A 20,539-nucleotide genomic window follows, 5' to 3' on the forward strand; every position below is an offset into this window, starting at 1 on the left:
CTTCCGAGTTAGCTGTCTGAAGAAGGTACGCCCTTTTAGGCGGTGGCATTTATTTATTTTATTTATTTATTTTTTGAAAATACGGTGCTTTGGAGAAATTACCTCTAATTCTGCTACTTTGAAGATGGTATCTCACAGGATTTTCACTTTGAGGGCTTGAACTCCTGGCAGGAGGCAGGATGGAAATCCTCTGTTCAAAAGCTTCGGGGCCTTCTGAGTGACAGCTGAGCACAAGCCCCTGCTTATTAGCTGCGTGTCACCATCTGCCACTATTCTGTAGCCCCACAACCTTCCAGTCAGTTTTGAGCTGTACAGGACAGCGAGATCTCCTCAAACTAGGCCAATTATAGTACCCCGCTACCAAAAAAAAAAAAAAGCGGTCTTTTGTTTGTGGTTTTTTAAAAAGTGAGTCTCAAATATGTGCAGACTACCTCACCGGCGACAACAAAAGCAGACCTTTGTACTCTGCACAGAGATGCTGGAAAACAAATGCAGGCAATAGCTTCAAAGCAGCAGAACTACAGGAAATTCACTTGAGTGAGGGGGGAAAGGTATTAACGCTCCCGCAATTCTTGCGCAGAGGCTCAGTTCCTCAAAGAACATCTCAAAATAAAAGGATGATGAACATTACAGCAGGCCATGGGAAAAGGAATGAAAAACTCCTCTCAAGTACAGTCAAGGAATCCCACACTACAGTCAAGACTAAGTGGCATACTGCCAAATCCACAAAGGACAAAGTCTTCCTGATGCTTTTCCCAGCCTTCTCCTAGAACAACAACAATAAAACTGCTGTCTTCCCACTCCCCCAATCCAGCAATGTGCCCCTGTTCCCAAGAAAGCCAATGGCATCCTGGGGTGCATTAAGAGGAGTGTGGCCAGCAGGCTGAGGGAGGTTCTCCTCCCCCTCTACTCTGCCCTGGTGAGACCCCATCTGGAGTACTGTGTCCAGTTCTGGGCTCAACAGTTCAAGAAAGATGAGGAACTCCTAGAGAAAGTCCAGAGGAGGGCAACAAAGATGATGAAGGGACTGGAGCATCTCCCCTATAAGGAAAGGCTGAGGGAGCTGGGCTTGTTCAGCCTGAAGAAGAGAAGACTGAGAGGGGACCTCATCAACACATACAAATATCTCAAGGGTGGATGTCACGAGGACAGAGCCAGACTCTTCTCAGTGGTGCCCAGCGCCAGGACAAGGGGCAATGGGCACAAACTGAAACATAAGAGGTTTCAGTTGAATATGAGGAAAAACTTCTCTCCTTTGAGGGTGTCAGAGCACTGGCACAGGCTGCCTGCCTGGATGATGTCCTGTGCAACCTGCTCTAGGTGAGCCTGCTTTAGCAGGGGGGTTGGACTAGATGATCTCCCGGGGTCCCTTCCAACCCCTGCCATTCTGTGATTCTGTGAACATCCCCCACTAAATGTCTGCAATCCATTGGCTGGCTCAAGCAGTTCTTTTAAGGACCACGGGGAATGACATCCTTATATGCTGCACTGAGCAGCAGCAACGTTACAAGACGTCGATTGGATGGACATGACTGAATAGTCAGCGATGGTGCTGAGGAGGCAGGTAGTTCTATTCCCTGGAGAGATACAGAACGATGTATTTACAGGAGGATGAAGTATTTTTCTGTCTGTTGCTCAGTGGGGCTATACCACGTTCAACTAGGGATGAACACGTACATCAGAAACCCTAGATAACGTGGTTCTTCCAGCCTGGAATAGCTGAGGAGACCAAGACGACTGGATGCTGGACAACAGGGAAACTGCAAAGACTGGAATCACCCCAACATGTCAATGTTGAAAGGCAGCAAGACGAGCCACTTAAGGTCAATTAGTCTGACTCTAGTCCTAGTCAAAATAATGGAGGTTAATCTGTAGTTCAACTGACTGACCTTAAGAGATAGAAACACACAACCAATGCTGGTCAAATTGGCTGCTGGGGCAGGGTGTCTTGTTTTGGTTTGGTCTGGGCTACCATATCTGATGTCATTATTTCACAGGGTGATGAATCGAAAAAATAACTCAGTATAATTAACTGACAGTCTTTTAATGAAAACGATTTATGCCAAGCAGCTTTCTGGAAAACAAAAACAAAAAAACCAACAACCCCCCCAAAAAACCCCTACTCCCTAGCACTTACCCATGGAGCATACATATACTATCATAAGAAAAGGCTAGATGAAATAAAAATGTTACCCTTGAGGAAATCACTGAATGAAGTATGGCAAGGAGATCTGCTAGGGTCAGAACAATCACAGACCTATTCAACAGTTTCAACATAATCTCAGTGATTAAACGGCGTATAAATACTGCCAGAGCTGTACACAGGAAATAGAACAGTTCCCTCACATACAGTCACCCAGATTTCTTGCTTGCCTAAGTCCACTGAAATAGTTTTTACTGAAATATGAGTGCAACAGAAACAAACAAACAAACAAACAAGACTGTCATGCTGACAAAATACTGGAAAGTAGAAATTCAAGAGTTTTAAGCTCCACACAATTCAAAGTTCTGCCCCAGACTTCCTGTGTAACTATGGCCAAGTCACTTATTAGCTCTATGCTTAAGATAGTTCAGGCCAGAAAATAAGTTGCCATCACTCCCTTTTCAGCACTCCTTGAAGATAAGATAAACGTTAGCACTTGGGGAAGCATTCAGACTATAGTGTCACGCTTAACTATACCATTGCCAGCAAGCTGAAGGAACTCCAGCCCAAACTTTGCTGGCAGATCAAAGCCCAGAAGAATGACTCATTTATGGCTCCTAGACACCTTACAGTTAGAATACCAAAGGCCCGTGTAGTATAAAAAGTAATGTATGATTGTGTGTTCTTGACTTGCAACATATACAGCAGTGAGGAAAAAAACAAACCAACAAAACAAAACAGGGATTAATTTTTGATGTTTTTGTTTAGAACACAGAATGTAAAATACGGGACAGCTAAAGGTTAAAGATGTAATGCTGCTGCTGATAAATTAGGCTAAAGAGCCTATGTGAAACCTCCACTTACTGAGCCTGCAGACCAAAAGACAGCTTAGAGATTAAAATTTAATTCTTGAATCTCAGATGTGCTGAACAAGTTCTCTGCACTTGTTTTCCTCTTATAAAGCAGGAGTGTTACGCTTACCCTAACATGCTCAAGGATCCGCGCGTGAAAAGTACAACCATTCTCAACCATTCTGACTTCTGATGTGATCTGACTGAATGAGATCAGCTAAGATCAGCTACCCCACAGAACAAATACTATCGTTTAATTAAAAGGCTTAACATTTCCATTTTCAATGCAAAATAATAGAGCTGTCAAGGACCATTTTGTTCCATCAAATGCAAGATTCAGGTTTAGACCATTATCAGATCTTGAGTAAAATCTTTTACCAATATACATGTCTGACCTGGCAGATATTCATACTAGTAAGAAGTTTATCTTTTTCCTTTTGCAAGTTAGTTCACAAAAGCACATAGCTGGAGATTGTGGACTCCCAGAAACACGTCCCAGAGTGCATACAGACAGGGAAACCAGTGTTGATGACTTGGGCTGGAAAAATCACTCAACTGATGGGGAAAATGTAAGTTGGCTTTTATATAAAGGGTGCTTATACTTTTTATATTCCCTAATCACACTTTTAAAACTTAGATAGGTCCTTGAGTATAAGACACCAGGCAATTTAAGCTAAAAGAAAATGATCCAGGTTTTATAGTCCGTTTCTTGGATAGGTGCAGGAGCCAGGGGACGGGTGTGATGACAGGTGAGCAGCACCAGGGGGACTGCAGGCTGGGCTGCATGTGCAGCGGAGAGCAGAGTAGCCAGGAACCGTGACCTCCCTGTTCTGCTCACTCTCCAGGAGCCTGAGTGGAGACAAAGGTGCTGCCTCTCAGTTAAAATCTTGGCAAAATTTGCTGGGCAGCGGGACACCATAAGAGCTTTTAGCTAAGTGAGCTAGGGACTAACAAGCACTGAATAGTTTCTTTTCCGGCTGTACAGGGAATGAATGGCAGAAATCAGAAGTACTGCTTCGGAATGTATGGCTTTTTACCCATATTCAGTATTCAGTAATCCCTCTCACATGCTTCCTTACTTCTCTTGACCACAGCTGCAGCTGGGCAACTGGACAGAAATTATGTTTGGCTACTGGCTCCAGGTAAAAGTAGTCACAGGCAGCAGCAGGCTGGTTACCCATGAAGTCTGCCTTTTGGAAGGGAGGACAGGATGAACACACATATTGGGGAAAATAGAGAAAAAAATAATTGTAACATTTAAAAAAAAAATAAATAAATCCTCTACTTCAAGGACCTAACCAAATTTTAAACATGTTAGGAACTAAGACTGGTATAACCACACTTTATTATTGACCAGTTCTCCAAAGAGTAATAAAAAGAAGACCTTAGAGAGCTGTGCCATAGTGAATAAAAGCTGACTTACCTTTTACCCACAGGCTGAGTACTCATTCCTACCCTGGTCAGTGATGGCACTGATATCACCTACCAAGAGCATGGTGAAGCTCATCTTTGTAGAGCAGGGAATCAACAACTGTAGGCCAAGCTATAATGTGAAATTGCAAAAGGAAAGAGAAAAAGAGTATATAAAACTTAATTTAAAATCTTGGTGATTACGTTTACAGGGCAGTTGGCAGCTCATAACTGAAACGGAGACAAATTTTATAAAAATCTCCTTTATAGTGGAAGACTGCTACTGATTTCACAGAAGCCACGTATGTGATTCAGTACTGATTTTAAGACCACAAGGAACCACCTGCATCATCTAATCTGATCTGTAAAAACAAACCTCAAAGGTGTCCAGACACTTCACAGTTCGGTAATCTATCAAAGTTCTAGGTATGTTATTGTGATAGCTAATTTCTTTGTCTGTTAATAAAATCTGCCTTACTTTTAATACGAATTTATTAGGCTTCAGTTTCCAATCAGAATTTATTGTGTCTCTCTACTTAGATTACAGAGATATCTGCTGACAGTAATCCTTCAACAACACCTGTACCTCCAGCTCACTATCAAACCACCTGATAACCTTTTTCATCTTCAACTAACAGAAGTAAGTTGTCTACTGAATTTCCTACAGATGCATGAATAGAAGTATTGTGGAAATAACCACTACGATCACTCTAAGCTATAAGTATTCACCAAGCCAGTCTTCCCTGCTGCAAATTAGGCATCCTCAAAAAGCCTTCCTTCTGCAACAGCCAAGCACAGAACACTAAAGCTACATCATTAAGTTTGCAATTTCTGCTTGTCCTGGAGGGCATTGAGACTTACTTTTTTTTTTTTTTTTTTTTTTCCCCAGAAAGCATACATGCAGTATATTCCCAAAGGAGAAAGTTTAAAAGTGATAAATGGAAACTATAGTATCAGTGTGCTAAGCACATTTCAAGCAGAAAATGCCTGAAAAGAGGTACTACAAATGGATGATGGCATGAAAAATAAAAGGCAAGAGAAGTACACAGAACTTTTCATAATATTTCACTGTGCTCAGAGGACATTGGCCTGAACCAATGATCTGGATTTCCCTCACACTGGAATCATCATGTATGTTGTCTCAGCTGAAAAAAAATGACATCAGATCAAAAGAACAGACAGATGAAAAAAGCGAAGTTAAGACCGAAAAATCTAGGAGAGAATTCAAGGTCAGTGACATGACAACGTGTTCTGTGTTGTGGCACAGAGCAGAGAGTAAATCTCCTTTCTCAGTGTAAGTTTGCATTTGAGAATCTTTTAAAAAATTGACTGACAGTAACTCCCAGACCCAAAGAACATTCTTGATAAAAAGACGCTCTAGTCTATAGTTTCTGCAAAATTCTCAGGAACCTTCTTGCAGGCAACACAAACCCTAAAAACAGTGTTTGTAACAGACGTCATAACCCGTATTAAACCTGACAACTACTTTCTTACAGCTCAGCAATGCTGCCTGTAATGTCTGTAATCCAGGAGAGAGAAAGCACCAGTGATAGAACCAAGGTAATAACAAGAAAGGAGCCTATAAGCGGGACATCAAACAACTGCTATGAAGGCACAGAACTGTTTTTATTTCAAATCAAAAAGCTACTTAACTAAGAGAAAGAAAATATCAGACCACAGCAGAGAACAAGGTGGGAGGAAAAAAATAAAGATGAAAAGCCCCAAAAGCACACAGGACACACACCAAACTTGTGCCACACCTGAACATTCAAAATTGAAATCGGGAAGAGTTTCAGTTGTTTCCTGTTTTTTTGAACCCTGCGTGACAAGGGACAATGGAGACTGAGTGTCGTCTCTCTCCAGCAATGGTGAGGATACACTCATCTCAAGTATAACAGCTCAACAGGAGAACAGAGAGATATTAGGTAACGTGCTCCACCTAAAGCGCTCACCCAGTTTTCCCGACATTCGTTAAAAAAGCAACAATCCTGCATAAAAAGAACATGGTTGACATAAAAACAGAGAAGGAAGATACACTATAGTGCTCAGCGCTCTAAAGCTCTTTAGCTGGCATAAACTGGAGCCAGGGTATTTCATCCTCTGGCAGAGTCCATTCTCTTTTAAGCCCGGCCTGACTGTCCAAGGTTACAAACCAAGTCTGCTATGGGTGCAAATAATGCAGCAGACTTCACGCAGGGCAACTTGGGTGCTGTATGGCCAACTGAAGTCCTTCACCAGACAGGCGTAACTACATTGCTTCCAGATCCCAGCTTGCTTCGCAGCCTGCTATAGTATCTGTGCTAGCGGGGGCATGTGGAAGGCGGCTCTGCACAAACCAGTTGTCACTTTACATCTGTTTTTCTGTTATAAAAGACTCCCATGGCTCCCAATAATGAAAAATTGCCTGTATATACAAAACGGTTCTGAAGCGGCATAAACATTTATCAGAGATTAGCATTTCAAGTAATTAGAGGCAGAGCTGCTGCTTGTTATGTATGTGAAATAAGACCACATAGCTGAAGTGTGATGAAGCTACTCATGAATTAATTTTATACTGATGACACTAAATGATCAGTATAAAAAGCATCAGACAGGCAGCTAATTCTATTACGTATACTTTAACCGTATTAGTAAGTGACTGTTTTAAAAAGTTGTAATGGCAATCTAGAGTTAATTTGGGGTGGTTTTTTTGGTTGTTTGGTTTTGGTTTTTTTAAATTGTCAAGGCTAATGTACAAGTCATATGTACATGCTGATCTATAAAGCATGGTGGACAGTATCAAGGAACTGAGCAGCTCATGAACCTCAAGACGTCTTCATTTTTCAGACGAACCAACATATGGTGAAACACCACTATTATTCTGCATTAATTTAGCAATGACATCTGCACTTATATACAGACCATCTCAGCTAAGGATTTTAGAACAGTTCACAAAGAATAAAAAATTAATTTCTCAATACCTGTGTAATGTAAAACATATGTTATAGCCATTTAAATGAGAAATAAAATCAGCAACTTCTTTCAGCAAATAAATTAAGTTGCACTCTTAAAATATGAATTTACACAAATCATTTAAAGGTGATCTGCAAGGACAGGCATCCCTTCCCTTCAATCTTCAGGGGAATACAGTCAATCAGTTACTATATATAGTCCAACCACTGGACTACGCTGAAAGCAAACAAACGAACAAAAAATGACATTGCTAAAAGCAAAAGGCTTCACTTACCTTTCTCTCCATCTGAAATAAGATCTCTTTCTCCCTTTTGAACAACTGTCAAATTCCCCATGGCTTGGCTGAGTCTTAATACACATCCATGATGATCACTACTGTCTACGGGGTCTCTAAGCTACAACACAAGAATTCCATACACAGTACATATTTTGCTACCAGAACAACATCGCTAACACATGGTACTTTCAGCATATGTATGGGGGCGGGGGGAGGGAAACATCATCATCAGTCTTTCCAAGTATTTTTATTCTATATCCACTGCAGTGCCAGAAAAATGCGTAAGAGAAGAGTCTTCTTGAAACAAGAGCTCTGTTTAAGAATATGCATTGTTGTGGCAGTTATCCCATGGAATAAAAACCCAGAAGAATGCTTCTCTTGCATATAAGAAATGGCACATCATGTTTAACCCAGTAATTAGTTGTTTATTTTCAAAGAGTAAAAGATTAAACTTACACGTACTTAAATATCAAAAAGGAAAACAGCTCACCATGGCTTCATACAGTCTACTAAACTCCATATAGTTTGGGGTAAGAATAGCTCGCTGGTAGCCTTGAATAAGAGAAGGCTGCTGGGAAATGAGCCACAGTCCATCCTACAAAAACCAGTAAGAAGAACATTTACTGAATAGATTCTTAAATGTCAAACCATTGACTGAATCTAGAAAATACTTACAGCATCAATAATGATAGGAATTCCTTTGACTTTCGATTTTTCTATAATGCCCTGCAAAAAATGCAGATAACTTTAAGATGCTTGCTAATTTAAATCACTTAAGACCTGAAACAAATTAATACAATAAATCTGATCATATAAGTTGGTTTTACAACATAAGATACAAAAAAATCTGTTAGATTCTGCAAAGTAACGCAAGACATTTTTGTATCAACTGGTAATTTTACAGTTACATTGTTCTCTCCTTGGTTCAAGTACAAGCAGCAGCATCAGGGTTTCCACAACCGATGCCTTGGTGTTGATAAGCAAACAAGCAAGCAATCTCACTCACTCTCCCTGCTGTAGGAGGCATGCAATGCCACCACAAGTCACACATAGGAAACATACATCTCCAATTAAAAAAAAAAAAAGAAAAAAGAAAAAAAAATCCAAATGAGTATTGCCATGATACAAATCTACCAATAACTGTAACACTAATTTTAGTTGCTTTTCTGATGATAGGCCCCACTGCAGTGTTTGAATTTACGTGCAAACAAACATCCCGACATAAGACGTATATAAAACATGTCATTTCACTTGTGGTCCTGGAGGTTTTATACTTTCAAAGCAAAATCAAGGCAGCCCAGACAACAGACCATTTGCAAAAGTGTTTTTCAGCAAGTGATCTCTTCAGCAGATTGTCTGCCCTTGTTCCCTCTCCTAACCAAGCAGTGGCAACAACCGATACTCAAGCTTTTTTAATGAGCAATGGCTGACAGTCAAGTTTTTTGAATCCTGGTCATTACCAACTTGTCTTTGAAGCTGGAGAGTTTATCTTTTTCCTGTATAAGATAAGAGAGGATGGTATCCCTCCAAAAGTCTAATTATTTTTGAACGTTATTAAGCTCTTCAGATTAGCTATCATACGGCACTGAGCTCCACAGGTTAGCAAGACATTATGTAAGGAACAAGGAAGCAGTTTTTAATTAATTTTCCAGGTACTGAATGTACCTCTGTTCTTGTGTTGTGGTCAAAATAAACACTACCCACCTTGCTTCCTGCAATTATTAATGATGGCATATACATATCCTCACTAACTCACTCCTACCCAATTCTGATTTTTTCCAACACCAGTAGGAATCTTTCCCTTCTATTTTTAAACAGATGACCAGAATTTAGCAGCGTACTTCAACCCAACGCTACTTTTGTTTGCTTGAGTACTGTTAGCACATTTTAAGTGTGAGACTGAAACACTACCCACTGCTCCAAGCCTGAGGACTTGTCTCGACACACAGCTGCAGGGACATGGTTTAGAATCATAGAATCATAGAATGTTTAGGGTTGGAAGGGACCCCTAGAGGTCATCTAGTCCAACCCCCCTGCAGGGAGCAGGGACACTGCTAACTAGATCAGGTTGCTCAGAGCCCCATCCAACCTGGCCTTGAATGTTCCCAGGGATGGGGCCTCCACTACCTCTCTGGGCAACCTGTTCCAGTGTTTTACCACCCTCATTGTAAAAAATTTCTTCCTTACCTCTAGCCTGAACCTACCCTGTTCTAGTTTAAAACCATTTCCCCTTGTCCTAACACAGCTGGCCCTACTAAAAAGACGTTCCCCATCTTTCCTATAGGCCCCCTTTAGGTACTGGAAGGCCGCAATCAGGTCTCCCCGTAGCCTCCTTTTCTCCAGACTGAACAAGCCCAACTCTCTCAGCCTGTCCTCATAGGAGAGGTGCTCCAGCCCTCGGATCATTTTTGTAGCCCTCCTCTGGACCCGTTCCAACAGTTCCATGTCCTTCTTGTGCTGAGGGCTCCAGAGCTGGACGCAGTACTCCAGGTGAGGTCTCACCAGAGCTGAGTAGAGGGGCAGAATCACCTCCCTCGACCTGCTGGCCATCTATTCTATGATTAGAAGGCACTAAAGAATAAAACACTTCCCGTGATATACACACGCTTGTACGGGCCTCAGCTTGGGCTGTGTCACAGACTGTCAGGTGCCCACCCTTGTCGGGATCCCAAGGGAACACCACAAATCTTCGCTGATATTCAGCTACTTAAGTAATTTTGAACCAATCACAAGTTTTATACAACTCATACCATTCAGCTACTACTAAATTATTCAAGTCTATGAGTAAGTATATTTAACAGCTGTGCAAAGATGGAATCTTAAAACATACCTAGAATTAGTTGCAGCATACTGAAAACCAGACTGTGTTACTTTCGAGGCTTTTAAGAAATGTATGAGACAAAGCCACTTCATTAATGTTAATCTGCACAGATGCGCACAACTCAGTTTTCCTTCACAGAAGCTGTACTGCTGTGTGAAGTTTATTAACAATCACGTTTAATTTGACTCAATTGGTTTTAATAAAATAAGGCTGTGAATCTAGCGACCAGGTTTATGGTTGGGTTTTTTTTTTCCTGTATAAATGAATGCTATACATACAACAGTCCAACTATTTCTGAACCATGGTAAGCTCTTCTGATTAGGTATCATACGGCATTGAGCCCCAGAGGTTAGCAAAACATTATGTAAGGAAGCATTCAGATTGTCCTCCCCCAATTGTTGAAGATACAAATACCACTTACTGCAACCTCATTTTCTAACTGGTTTTAATTAGAATATTTTTGTACGTTAGCAGCTTCACCAAACTCCTTCAGTACACTTAAAATGAATACTGCTCCACTTCCCACTAACATGAATCACCAGTTTATTCTAGTGTGTCAACTTTAATAAGCCAATCTTTCATGACACTTCCTTTTTTAAAACCAAAAAAGATTTCCCCAACAGACTCTGTAAGGAAGTCTGAAGGATGACACCAGATCCCAGTCCTTACACTTCCAAACTATTCTCTTGAATTCATTATGAGCAATCCATAGAACTAATTTTGCCAAAGTTCTGTTCCCGAAACAGTTAAGGTTTGGCTGCTGCTGTTATTATTTGGCCCCCTTTCATGGTTTTTTTGTAATTGTCACTTTGACTGCTGGTTAGACTTTCTATTTTTGTCTATGTACGTATCTAACAACAGGCTAAATCAAGAATCCTGAAGATCCATTGTTCACCAAAAGAATGTAAGTATAAGGGAAAAAAAACCACATGTAAGCTACAAAGCATGAAAGTATACGTACAGGTAAATAGCTTCTGGAAGGCTGGGTCACTGCTACACTCCAGAGAAGTAAGACATTTCTTCCTAATAACATTTTGAGTTCCTACCTCTCCAGCACATCCTCCACAATCCTTAGACATTTGACCTCTGCTCTGAAAAGAAATTTCATCTTGCTAAGTAAAACCTACTGGCCAAGCAACTTTTATTGTGTACCAAGTCCCTGAGGTATTAGTTTCTGTTCTAACATACTGAGTGATCTTTGCTTTTTCTTTCTCTCCTTATAAAAGGGGACACAAAATCCTTTGTCTTACTTAGAAAGCTCATTTTTGATTAAAAAAAACAAACAACAAAACAAACAAGCCAAACAGAAACACCCAAACAAAAAACTACCCTAATTATTTTCCTTTCCTCTTCCTCCCTTAAACACAGACAGAAATTGCTTGGAGACAGACAAGGAAGTTCTGGGGATGGAGGGGTTAATCTGACAACCTAATAAAGCAGAGATAAGAGAACAGAGAAAGAGAAACAGAGATAAGAGAACCCCCATAAGACAACCACCTATTTGAAGGACACAACATTCATTGGAGAACCTCTGTTTCCTATTGATTGTGGACAGGACTCATCTCACCTGCTGCCATTTAAAGGTCAAATGGCTCACCACCAGAGAGAAATTCATCCCATGCAGCTTCGACACCACATTTAGGGTGGCATGAATCACCAACAGACATACCTGTCTCGCCTCAGCTATCATGGGAAGGAGCAGAGACACTTTACCACTTTACTTTTAACCACCAAGAATTAGGTGAGATGAAGCCCACTTTTAAACACTCTATTCCTGCAGATGCTGTACAAAAAAAAATATAATTGCATAAGAGGTGTGTACAGCACTAATGACAATGTCCTCTATGCATCCTGGAAACAAAAATAATTTTTCAGCTGAATCTGTATCTCTATATTTGGCAAGGACTTTCCTGGTTTAATACTTATAAGCATACAGAAGAACCTTCACTGCTAATTGCACAATTAATATCGCTCAAACTAACTTTACTTTCGCACCAAAACCTATTTAACAGTTTCTGATAGGACTCTGTGTATGAGCAGGAACCATCTGTTCAGTTTTATCCCAGGTAACAATTATTTATACGGAAAAGGACTTGGAAGAGAACACTGCTAATTAAAAATACTAAGGAATGTTACTAAGACAAGACCTGAAATCCAAACACCAATCGCACAAGTAAACAGCAACACATACAGGTATCAATAACAAAACCAAGACATCACCCCTTCCCTTCAAGCAACATTTTGAATATTAAGATTTTGGAGATTCTGGCTCCAAGATATCCCAGCGGACTACCTTTCTGTGCGCAGAATTTATTACACCACAACAGCGGTGGTTCAGCTTGGTGCAGAACAAGATTGGAGCACTTCCTTCACTTGATTCCTATGCACTTGAGGACATCCAGAAATGAAAGACTGGACTCACAGGGCAACTTTGGGACTAGCCACAAGTAGAGAGAACAATGAGGAGGAGGAAGAAGAGAGAGAGTGACATGCTGCAGTCATCCAACCTCATGACCTACAGCCACACTGGTTAGCTAAGATATCAAAGACTGAAATTTGGATCCCTCCTCTGCGATATCCACAGCCAGCCCCAAATTTCCATCTCCTAGCTTTCATGTATACAGTCCTAATAACAGGGGTTTGGGCAGTCTCTTGCTAGAGATATTCTGCTTTGTATGAGTTAGTTAAATACTCAGTGACTCTCCAAAACAGTGATTCCACAGCCCACAACATCTGAGTGAAAAAAAGGGAAACAGGTTCCAGCCTGCTGTGACTAAAATCAGCAATATATTGAACTGTATTACAAGACCGCAGAACTCATGCTAGAACAAATCTGTAAGGAGAGCTTCCTCTCCTAATAATTGAAGGCCAAAGTTTAAGTTTCTACCCTAATTAAGCCAAAGAAGAAATGACCTGGGAGTCACACAGCCCGTGAAGGTGCTGCATGGGACAATCTCCCACACAGTTATCATTTGTTAGTGGCACATCGTGGCAGTGGCAGTTATCATTTGTTAGTGTTACTCGACATTTAGGAATGCCCAAAATACTATTTTAATCATTGCAATTTTTGGTGGTTGAGGGGAGGAGAGCACAGAGGGGGTAAAATTAACCTGAATCTACTCCCACTCTACTCTAGAAATACACAATTTCCTGAAAAGTCTTTGTTCTGTGACTGGATATCCAGGACTTGCAACCTACTCAGTAAGAACTGAAAAAGAAGTTGTGTCACAGTAGAAACCAGTGCTCTATCTGGGTAAAGGTAGCCTTTCACTGTAACTGGGAAAATTTACACAGTAAGGGCAAAGAATTTGTGTGTTTTAATTAATTTTTTAATTATCAGGGAAGCTATTCCTTGAAATGCAATGCATTCATTTTAATAGAAATCTGTTCTCTGTCCCAACTTCCACGTGGGAATTTTAAAATGGATCCCCAAAACCAAATTCCAATCTTTTTTTTGAAAAAACAAACAAACAAACAAACTCCACAACCCAAACCACAGAACCCCCAATACACTGAAACCAGAACAACACACATACGAAATCAGAATCATTCAGGCTGGACAGGACCACAGGAGGAAGAAGCTTGAAGGAATGAATGGACAGGCTACTGCTGAAAGAGGTTACAGTAATGCAGAAAAGCATGATACCATTTATCCATTTGATAGCCTGCAGCTGTGCTATGAAACACAACATTCACCTCCACTGCACTGACACGGATATCCAGGACTCTAGCACACTTCCACAATTACTATGGAAAAAGGGAATGAGCCAGGTGCTGGCTACAAAAACCAGCTAGGAGGGGAATGGGGAAAACATGTGAGGGAGGAATAAATTGCTATGGAGCTTCTAAGGTACAATCAAAGGATATCTAGTCAGCCATGGAAGTCTTCATAGAGTAGCCACCCTGAGGCACCAGGAGCAGATCGCAAGCGGTGCGCTCATAGCAAGCCTCTTGCAAAACTCGGCAGTCTGGACTTCTCCACCCAAGTCCACAAGCCAGCAATAACACACATACCCTATTTACTCTGCCTGCATGCAACAGCACAGAAGCTGGTTCTCCCCGACTCTTTGGAAAAGACAATTATATACAGTTTTTCCCACATCTGACTTAGATAATACTTTTCAGCTTTTTTAATTAGATGTGGACTGGCAGCAGAATGCCCGCAATGACTTTTAATGTATTATTAGTCGTATCACTACTTCTGTTTTTCCTGATGAACTGGCTTAACTACACAATAACTTTGGCATTCAGTGTTTGCAAAGGGAAGAATCAGGAAATTAGAGCCAGTGGTTTTAATAGAAGATTGAATTTTAATGAAATAAACAGAAAACCACAATAGCAGCATATATAAAGCAACATCTATCCCACAACAGTAATTAATTTTCACTAAGGATGCATCACATTGTCATCTTTCTACCTTGCAAAGGAAAGATACTGCAGGCAAAGTTTCCTTTACTGACACCTGCAACAAACACTGCATTTCCTAGGTCCCTTCAAGACTCATGTCTTGGCAAAATTCCTTACCCATGTGCTCAAAAAGAAGTTCAAGCTCCTGCAAGCCTTAATAATGGACAGTATTGACCATGATGACATCCAAACATTTTAGGAAGCAGTACCACCTTGCCTTCAGCCCACCAAAAGTACATTCTACTGCAACCTGCAAATGCCAAGTATGTAATTAAATCTTCTGCTAGATGTTCCAAGTAAAGTTAAAATATCTTAGGAGAGCTGTTAAGCAGGTGAGGTCCTTCAAACAAGAGTTTGTACCCATACAGCTTGTTAATAACCTGATTTCTAAGAGAGAGTAATAGCCTCGCTTGTCCAAACAGGTAACTGCCAGACCTCCTTGGTACCTGGGCAGTATGTGCCTTGCCAGTGAAGCACCGTGCCTGCATTCACACATATAAAACTCCAGTCAGCTGATGCCTGCAGAGCAAGTCAATGCTGTCCTATATTGTACTCCTCTGGCAGGGTAGCCAAAGGCCTGCCCATAGCCCAGGAGAGGTTGTAAGGCCCATTCTCTAGAAGAGCTCAAATACTACCTTCTGGAATGCTGGTTACATTAAGGTGATGGACAGAACAGTTCAGCTCCACTGCTCCAGTCCGTGCTACTGATTTGACAGCACTGGCTGCCTAAGCTGGAGTCACCAGACTCAAGGCAGCAAGAGTGATGAGCTTCAGGTTTGGTTGTATGCACATGCAAATGTGCATAACCTGGCACAGGTTAGGCATCATACAATCTTAAATAATCAAAAGGGAGCGGCAGCCCCTTCTACAAAGAACCCTCTACTGAAAGCTAGGATCAGAAACTGCTGTTGAAATGCCACCTATAATTGCTTGTATTTTCCGCATGGATGCTGCTCTCACCCAATACTCCTGAATCCATGGTTTTGTCTGGAACAGAGAGATAAAAGGGAAGAAATAGCCAGAGATTTCCCCGTAAATGCTACAGCTGGAAGCATTTCTGCACAACCCCCTCCCCAAGGTGCCCGGGAGGAACAAACAAGTTTGACTCCAACATGCTGCAAATCAGTTCCTACAAATAGGCACTGAAAACCCCAGGAAGCATTTCTGTGTTTCTTGCTTTAAGCCTGGATAAATGCAGAGTTAGCAGGCACTCAGCTGCATAGAGGTCAGGATGCAGCTCTGTGGCGGAGTCGCTTGGAAAATGGGCTTGGCAAGCAGAAGTTTGTAATCTTGCACAGCTAGACGTAGGCAAATATCCCAAAGCCCAGGCTATGCTCAAGGGTACAGTCAGGGTTGGCGGGGGGGCAGAAGCTTCCCTAAATAGAATATATTTGATACAGGAGATTTTGAAAAAATGTTAAAAATGCAGTTGCACTGTTTGAGATTCTTCACTAGAGACATATTTTCAGTAACTGGTTTTGTTCTTTTTTTATTTACCCACTGGTTAATACGCAATTCTTTCTGAAACTTGCTTTCATTAGTTCCCACAAACTGATCCAAGAACTCATCCTCCTTTCAAAACTCAGCAACATCAAACAAAAACACACTTTCTGGACAAGATTTACAGAAATCATCTTTAACTAGCCTAATTGCCTCAGTTTTATGTTATGTATTCCTGTATGAATAGCTATCACTAGCTCATTAATCACTCCACTAAGCTCTCAAACCTCACGTAAGAAATGATTAACTACTGACCACCACTCCTACTACTTGAATGAAGAGTCACATAACACAGATGAATATCCTTTCTTTGAAACAAATAGCTTCTTTATCTCATGGTTCATGCTCCATTCAATTTAACTGGGTCTTTTCTCTTTTAACTGCAGTACCACATGCTAGGCCCTGTTTTCCAAAACAGATTTTCAGGTACACAGGAAAATACTTCGTTTAGGCCAGGCAGAGGGTTATAAGGACTCTAAATTAGAGTACCCCACTACATCATCAAGCTCATTAAGTGCTTTGGGAAATGTTAAAAGCTGTTGTTACAACTAACAAAGCTGAAGATGCTGTAGATGGCAGCTAACCAAAACTGTTCTATTTTACATTAAAAAAAAAAAAAAAAAGAGGGGGAGAAAGAGAGAATGGTGCACTTGTAGATTCCCTCTTTGAATTCAAAGGAGATCACTTGCTGTCAAACTTGGCACAACACCGCAGCTAACAGTTTCTTAATATCTGCCTCGATCATACGCTAAATTCTTAAAGAAGTGACATGATCGAAAGTAATGCCTGAACTTAAGAAACACAAGAAAACAAAGCAAAAGCCTCTGAAATACTATCCCAATTATGCAAAAAACCCAGCACTCCTTTTTTAGCTATCCCCACCAAATTAACAATCAGCCAGACACCACTTGAGAAGCTACACTTATACGTTTCCATCCTTAAACACATCCAAAACCAATACAAGAAATAATCCTGTTTACTTCAATCCACAGTAAAAAATCTAAACTGGAATAAATAAAGGCACTGAATTTTCTCAGGCTGTCTCATCCATTGAGCATCTGCACTCATGAAGGAAACTCTACAAGGTTTCCAATTCATGGTTGATTACGTTAATGTTAGATTTAGCTTAAGATATTCATGGTCAGCTGTTGGCATTTGGTCTTAAAATGACATAAATAAACATAAACTTAAAATGAACTCTGGGATTTATCACTGCCAATTTCTTTTTAGGGTTTCTAGCTGAATGATGTTCAGAAAGAGTTGAAAAGGTATCCAATTCCAGCATTTTGCTTGCAAATGCTTTTAAGTATCAAAAGCAAGTTAAACAACAATATAAACCTGGACACAGAAAGCAAATAAACATCCCACTTCACTGTGAATGACTTTCATCAAGATCCATTACATGTATTAGAAAATAAATTCTGCTTGCAAGCTGCATAAACCTGTATTTAAGGTCCTGTTAGCATATTTTCAAACACTGTTTTTCTAATCAAGACATTTGTGAGGAAACCACAGCATACTAATAGTTCTTAGCACAAGCAGCAATAGTTCTTAGTGTAACCAAGAGCACCTCTCTGTGTAGAGCTGGCATTCCCAAGCTTTATCCACACCAGTACCACCATCACAGAGAAAGAACTGCACCCTATCCCAGCAACTGCCTCATCTTAGGTGAAGCTGTCCACAAATCCTGATTCTCAATGGGCTGTTTAAAAGCAATGAGGCCTGGCTAGCCAGAGAGTAGTTTTTCACTGAATACTACTTGTGGTACACATATCGCTCTTGGAGGTTGGGTGAGGGCTGAGAGACATACAGTTTACACGCGCGTTCTCACAGTGGGCGTGTGTACATGCCCTCTGGTTTTTGCCTCTCACAAGCACAAGATCTCATCCACCTCACCTCCTCCTAACTGAAGGCTGAGAACAGAAAGTGGCATGTCCTTGCTGCTACTTTAGGTCCCTATGGAATCCCCACGGCAGGAATCTCTGGAGGACATAAACAGGGCAGGAAGCAAATGCACGTGACACATCTTGAAGAATTGATTCTGGTAAGTAATTTTTCTGCTAACTTGAGTCAACATGAGCAGTGATTCCAAAGACTAACACATCCTGTCGTTCACATTCATACACGGCGGTAGGTACCACGGATAACACTACTAACCTATCAACCACAACATTAGTCTGGGATGCTTCTCAGGTGTCTTATACTTGGTACCCGGTGGGCTGCTCAGCTGGCAAGAGGAGTATGCTTCTCAAAGCCCATAGCACCAGATTTAGCTTTAACAGACTGCTATGACAACAAAAGGCAGCTCTGTATTTGGCAGCCCTTTTGAGCTTGCAAAAACTAGTGCAGATAGTGCACTGAAGCACCTGGTCCTGTTCTCACAGTCTACTAAGGCTGTAAAGTGTTGCCTAAATCCTGAAGGCAGGACGCTTGAAGGGGTGAAATTAATCCAACTAACCAAAACCACAGAAAGGCTGATACCTCAGTTGAGGTGGAACTGAAAGTCTATCTGAAAGAGAAAACTTCAAATGGGCTCTCTCTGGGCACGCTTGATGGAGGTGATCCATGACAATGGCCCAGACCTCTCCCACCCTTTGCTAGACATTAACTACAGCCAAGACATTTCCACGCAACCTTAAGATAATGTCACTAGGGGTGAAAAATTAGATTTCTGAAATTTATATCCCAACAGATAGCACAGATCTTTAAGGGCCAATGACTGCCTGACATCGCAGTGTGAGAGTTGCGGAGAGGAAGAGCAACAGCAATGGGCCGAAACGGCAGGTGGGCAGGGCCTCAGTCAAAAAGAAGAACCATCTAGGCTGGAATTGGGAATGTTTTCTTGGACCTAAAACAAAGACTGAGAATTGAACAAGAGGAACAAGTATGTTGTTTGAGAACTCAGTCCATTTTACCGTGTAATCTGAGTTACACAGAGCCATTCTTGCTGTTAATCATTACCTCTCCTACAGGAGGGAAGCAAGCATGCTCTGCTGAAAACACGAATCTTAACTTTGCTGCTGCAAGACAAACACGGCAAGAGTGGCAGAGTTCGCAATTTGGTGCTACCACTTCAGGGAGACAGGCAATGTCGAAGCCTTACTTCAATTAAGGGCTCTTCATCAGGATGGATGGTTTTCTCTGCTTGATCCCAATAGTAACTACTGTTCTACCAACAATTCTGTATCAGTCCATTTGACCACAAAGCCAGTAACGTACCCAATAAAGATTCACCAAACTCAGAAGCAGAAAATTGGACAGGAACATCACATTCAGGCCAGGAGTAGGAGGAGAAAGGAGATGACAAGAGGCTAGAAACTGATACAGGACTCAGCTAAGCCTGTAACTGCCTAACTGCTGGGCAGCAGCCGAATGCAGAATGTCCTGGAGCATTAGGCAGCACCATCTCCTCCCCCAGAGGGCTATGCAAGGAATATAACATTCTTTCCAAAGTCCTCTCAGGAGCTGCACTCACCACCCTGCAGGAGAGCAACTTGTTTCTCTTACAAACCTGAGGAACAGCTCTCAGTGCTACACGTGGGAATTCCCCTACTTCCAAGCCTCAGGCTACAAAGAAAAATCAGACCAGAGTAAGAATGTAAGTGCAAACATCCCCAGAACGGCTGAATGAAGAACACTGTAGTGGGTAGATGAGATAGGCACTTAACATTGCTGTTGTGTGAAAAAAGGAGAACACCCAATAGCTTTGGAAATACACTGCTTCTAAGTACTGACAGAGGACAGTTGTAGGGACCTTGGCCTTGCTTCTACACAGCAGCTAAACTCTTTCTCAGCAGTGTCTAAACCACCACCAAGCGCATATCAACTGAGGTGAACTTGGAGAAGTAATGGTGCTGCCATCTCTGGCCAGAATCAGTCACGGACACTGCAAGACAAAAACAGATGGCCTGATGTTGCCTACAAGGAAGCTGGCCGTGGTAGCCAAGTTCCACACCAGATACCGTACAGCATTTCAGAAATTTGACACAGAATGGGGAGCAGAGATGCTTCAATCTGCACACACTAGAGCTGAGAAGTGGAGCAGAAATGCGGTTTTGTTCCTTTCACTTGAAGAGAAATAGCCTGGACTGCTTACTTGCTCCCCAGTTGAAGGGTCTAACTAGGCCAAGACTAGGATTGACACATCGGCATGGGATCCAGCTGCACAGCTATGCTGT

General features: G+C 41.4%; 1 protein-coding gene across 9 annotated transcripts in view; it reads right to left on the bottom strand.

The window, feature by feature from the left end:
• Nucleotides 1-20,539, bottom strand: part of NAXD (NAD(P)HX dehydratase) — a 49,943-nt gene that overhangs the window by 6,561 nt on the left and 22,843 nt on the right. For 5 of the 9 annotated variants that reach the window (XM_009645737.2, XM_035901144.1, XM_035901148.1 and 2 more), the window contains 3 exons: nt 8,309-8,359; nt 8,124-8,228; nt 7,631-7,751 (listed from right to left, as the gene is read on the bottom strand). In XM_009645737.2, the coding sequence (XP_009644032.2) occupies nt 7,631-7,751; nt 8,124-8,228; nt 8,309-8,359 (277 nt within the window). Of the gene's footprint in view, nt 1-102; nt 358-3,553; nt 4,185-4,417; nt 4,538-5,417; nt 5,550-7,630; nt 7,752-8,123; nt 8,229-8,308; nt 8,360-20,539 lie in introns of those variants that run through there. The other 4 variants (XR_004842863.1, XR_004842864.1, XR_004842862.1 and 1 more) reach the window with 4 other exon arrangements.

Source organism: Egretta garzetta, unplaced genomic scaffold (genome assembly GCF_000687185.1).
Source record: "Egretta garzetta isolate BGI_Z169 unplaced genomic scaffold, ASM68718v1 scaffold168, whole genome shotgun sequence".
Classification (NCBI taxonomy): domain Eukaryota; kingdom Metazoa; phylum Chordata; class Aves; order Pelecaniformes; family Ardeidae; genus Egretta; species Egretta garzetta.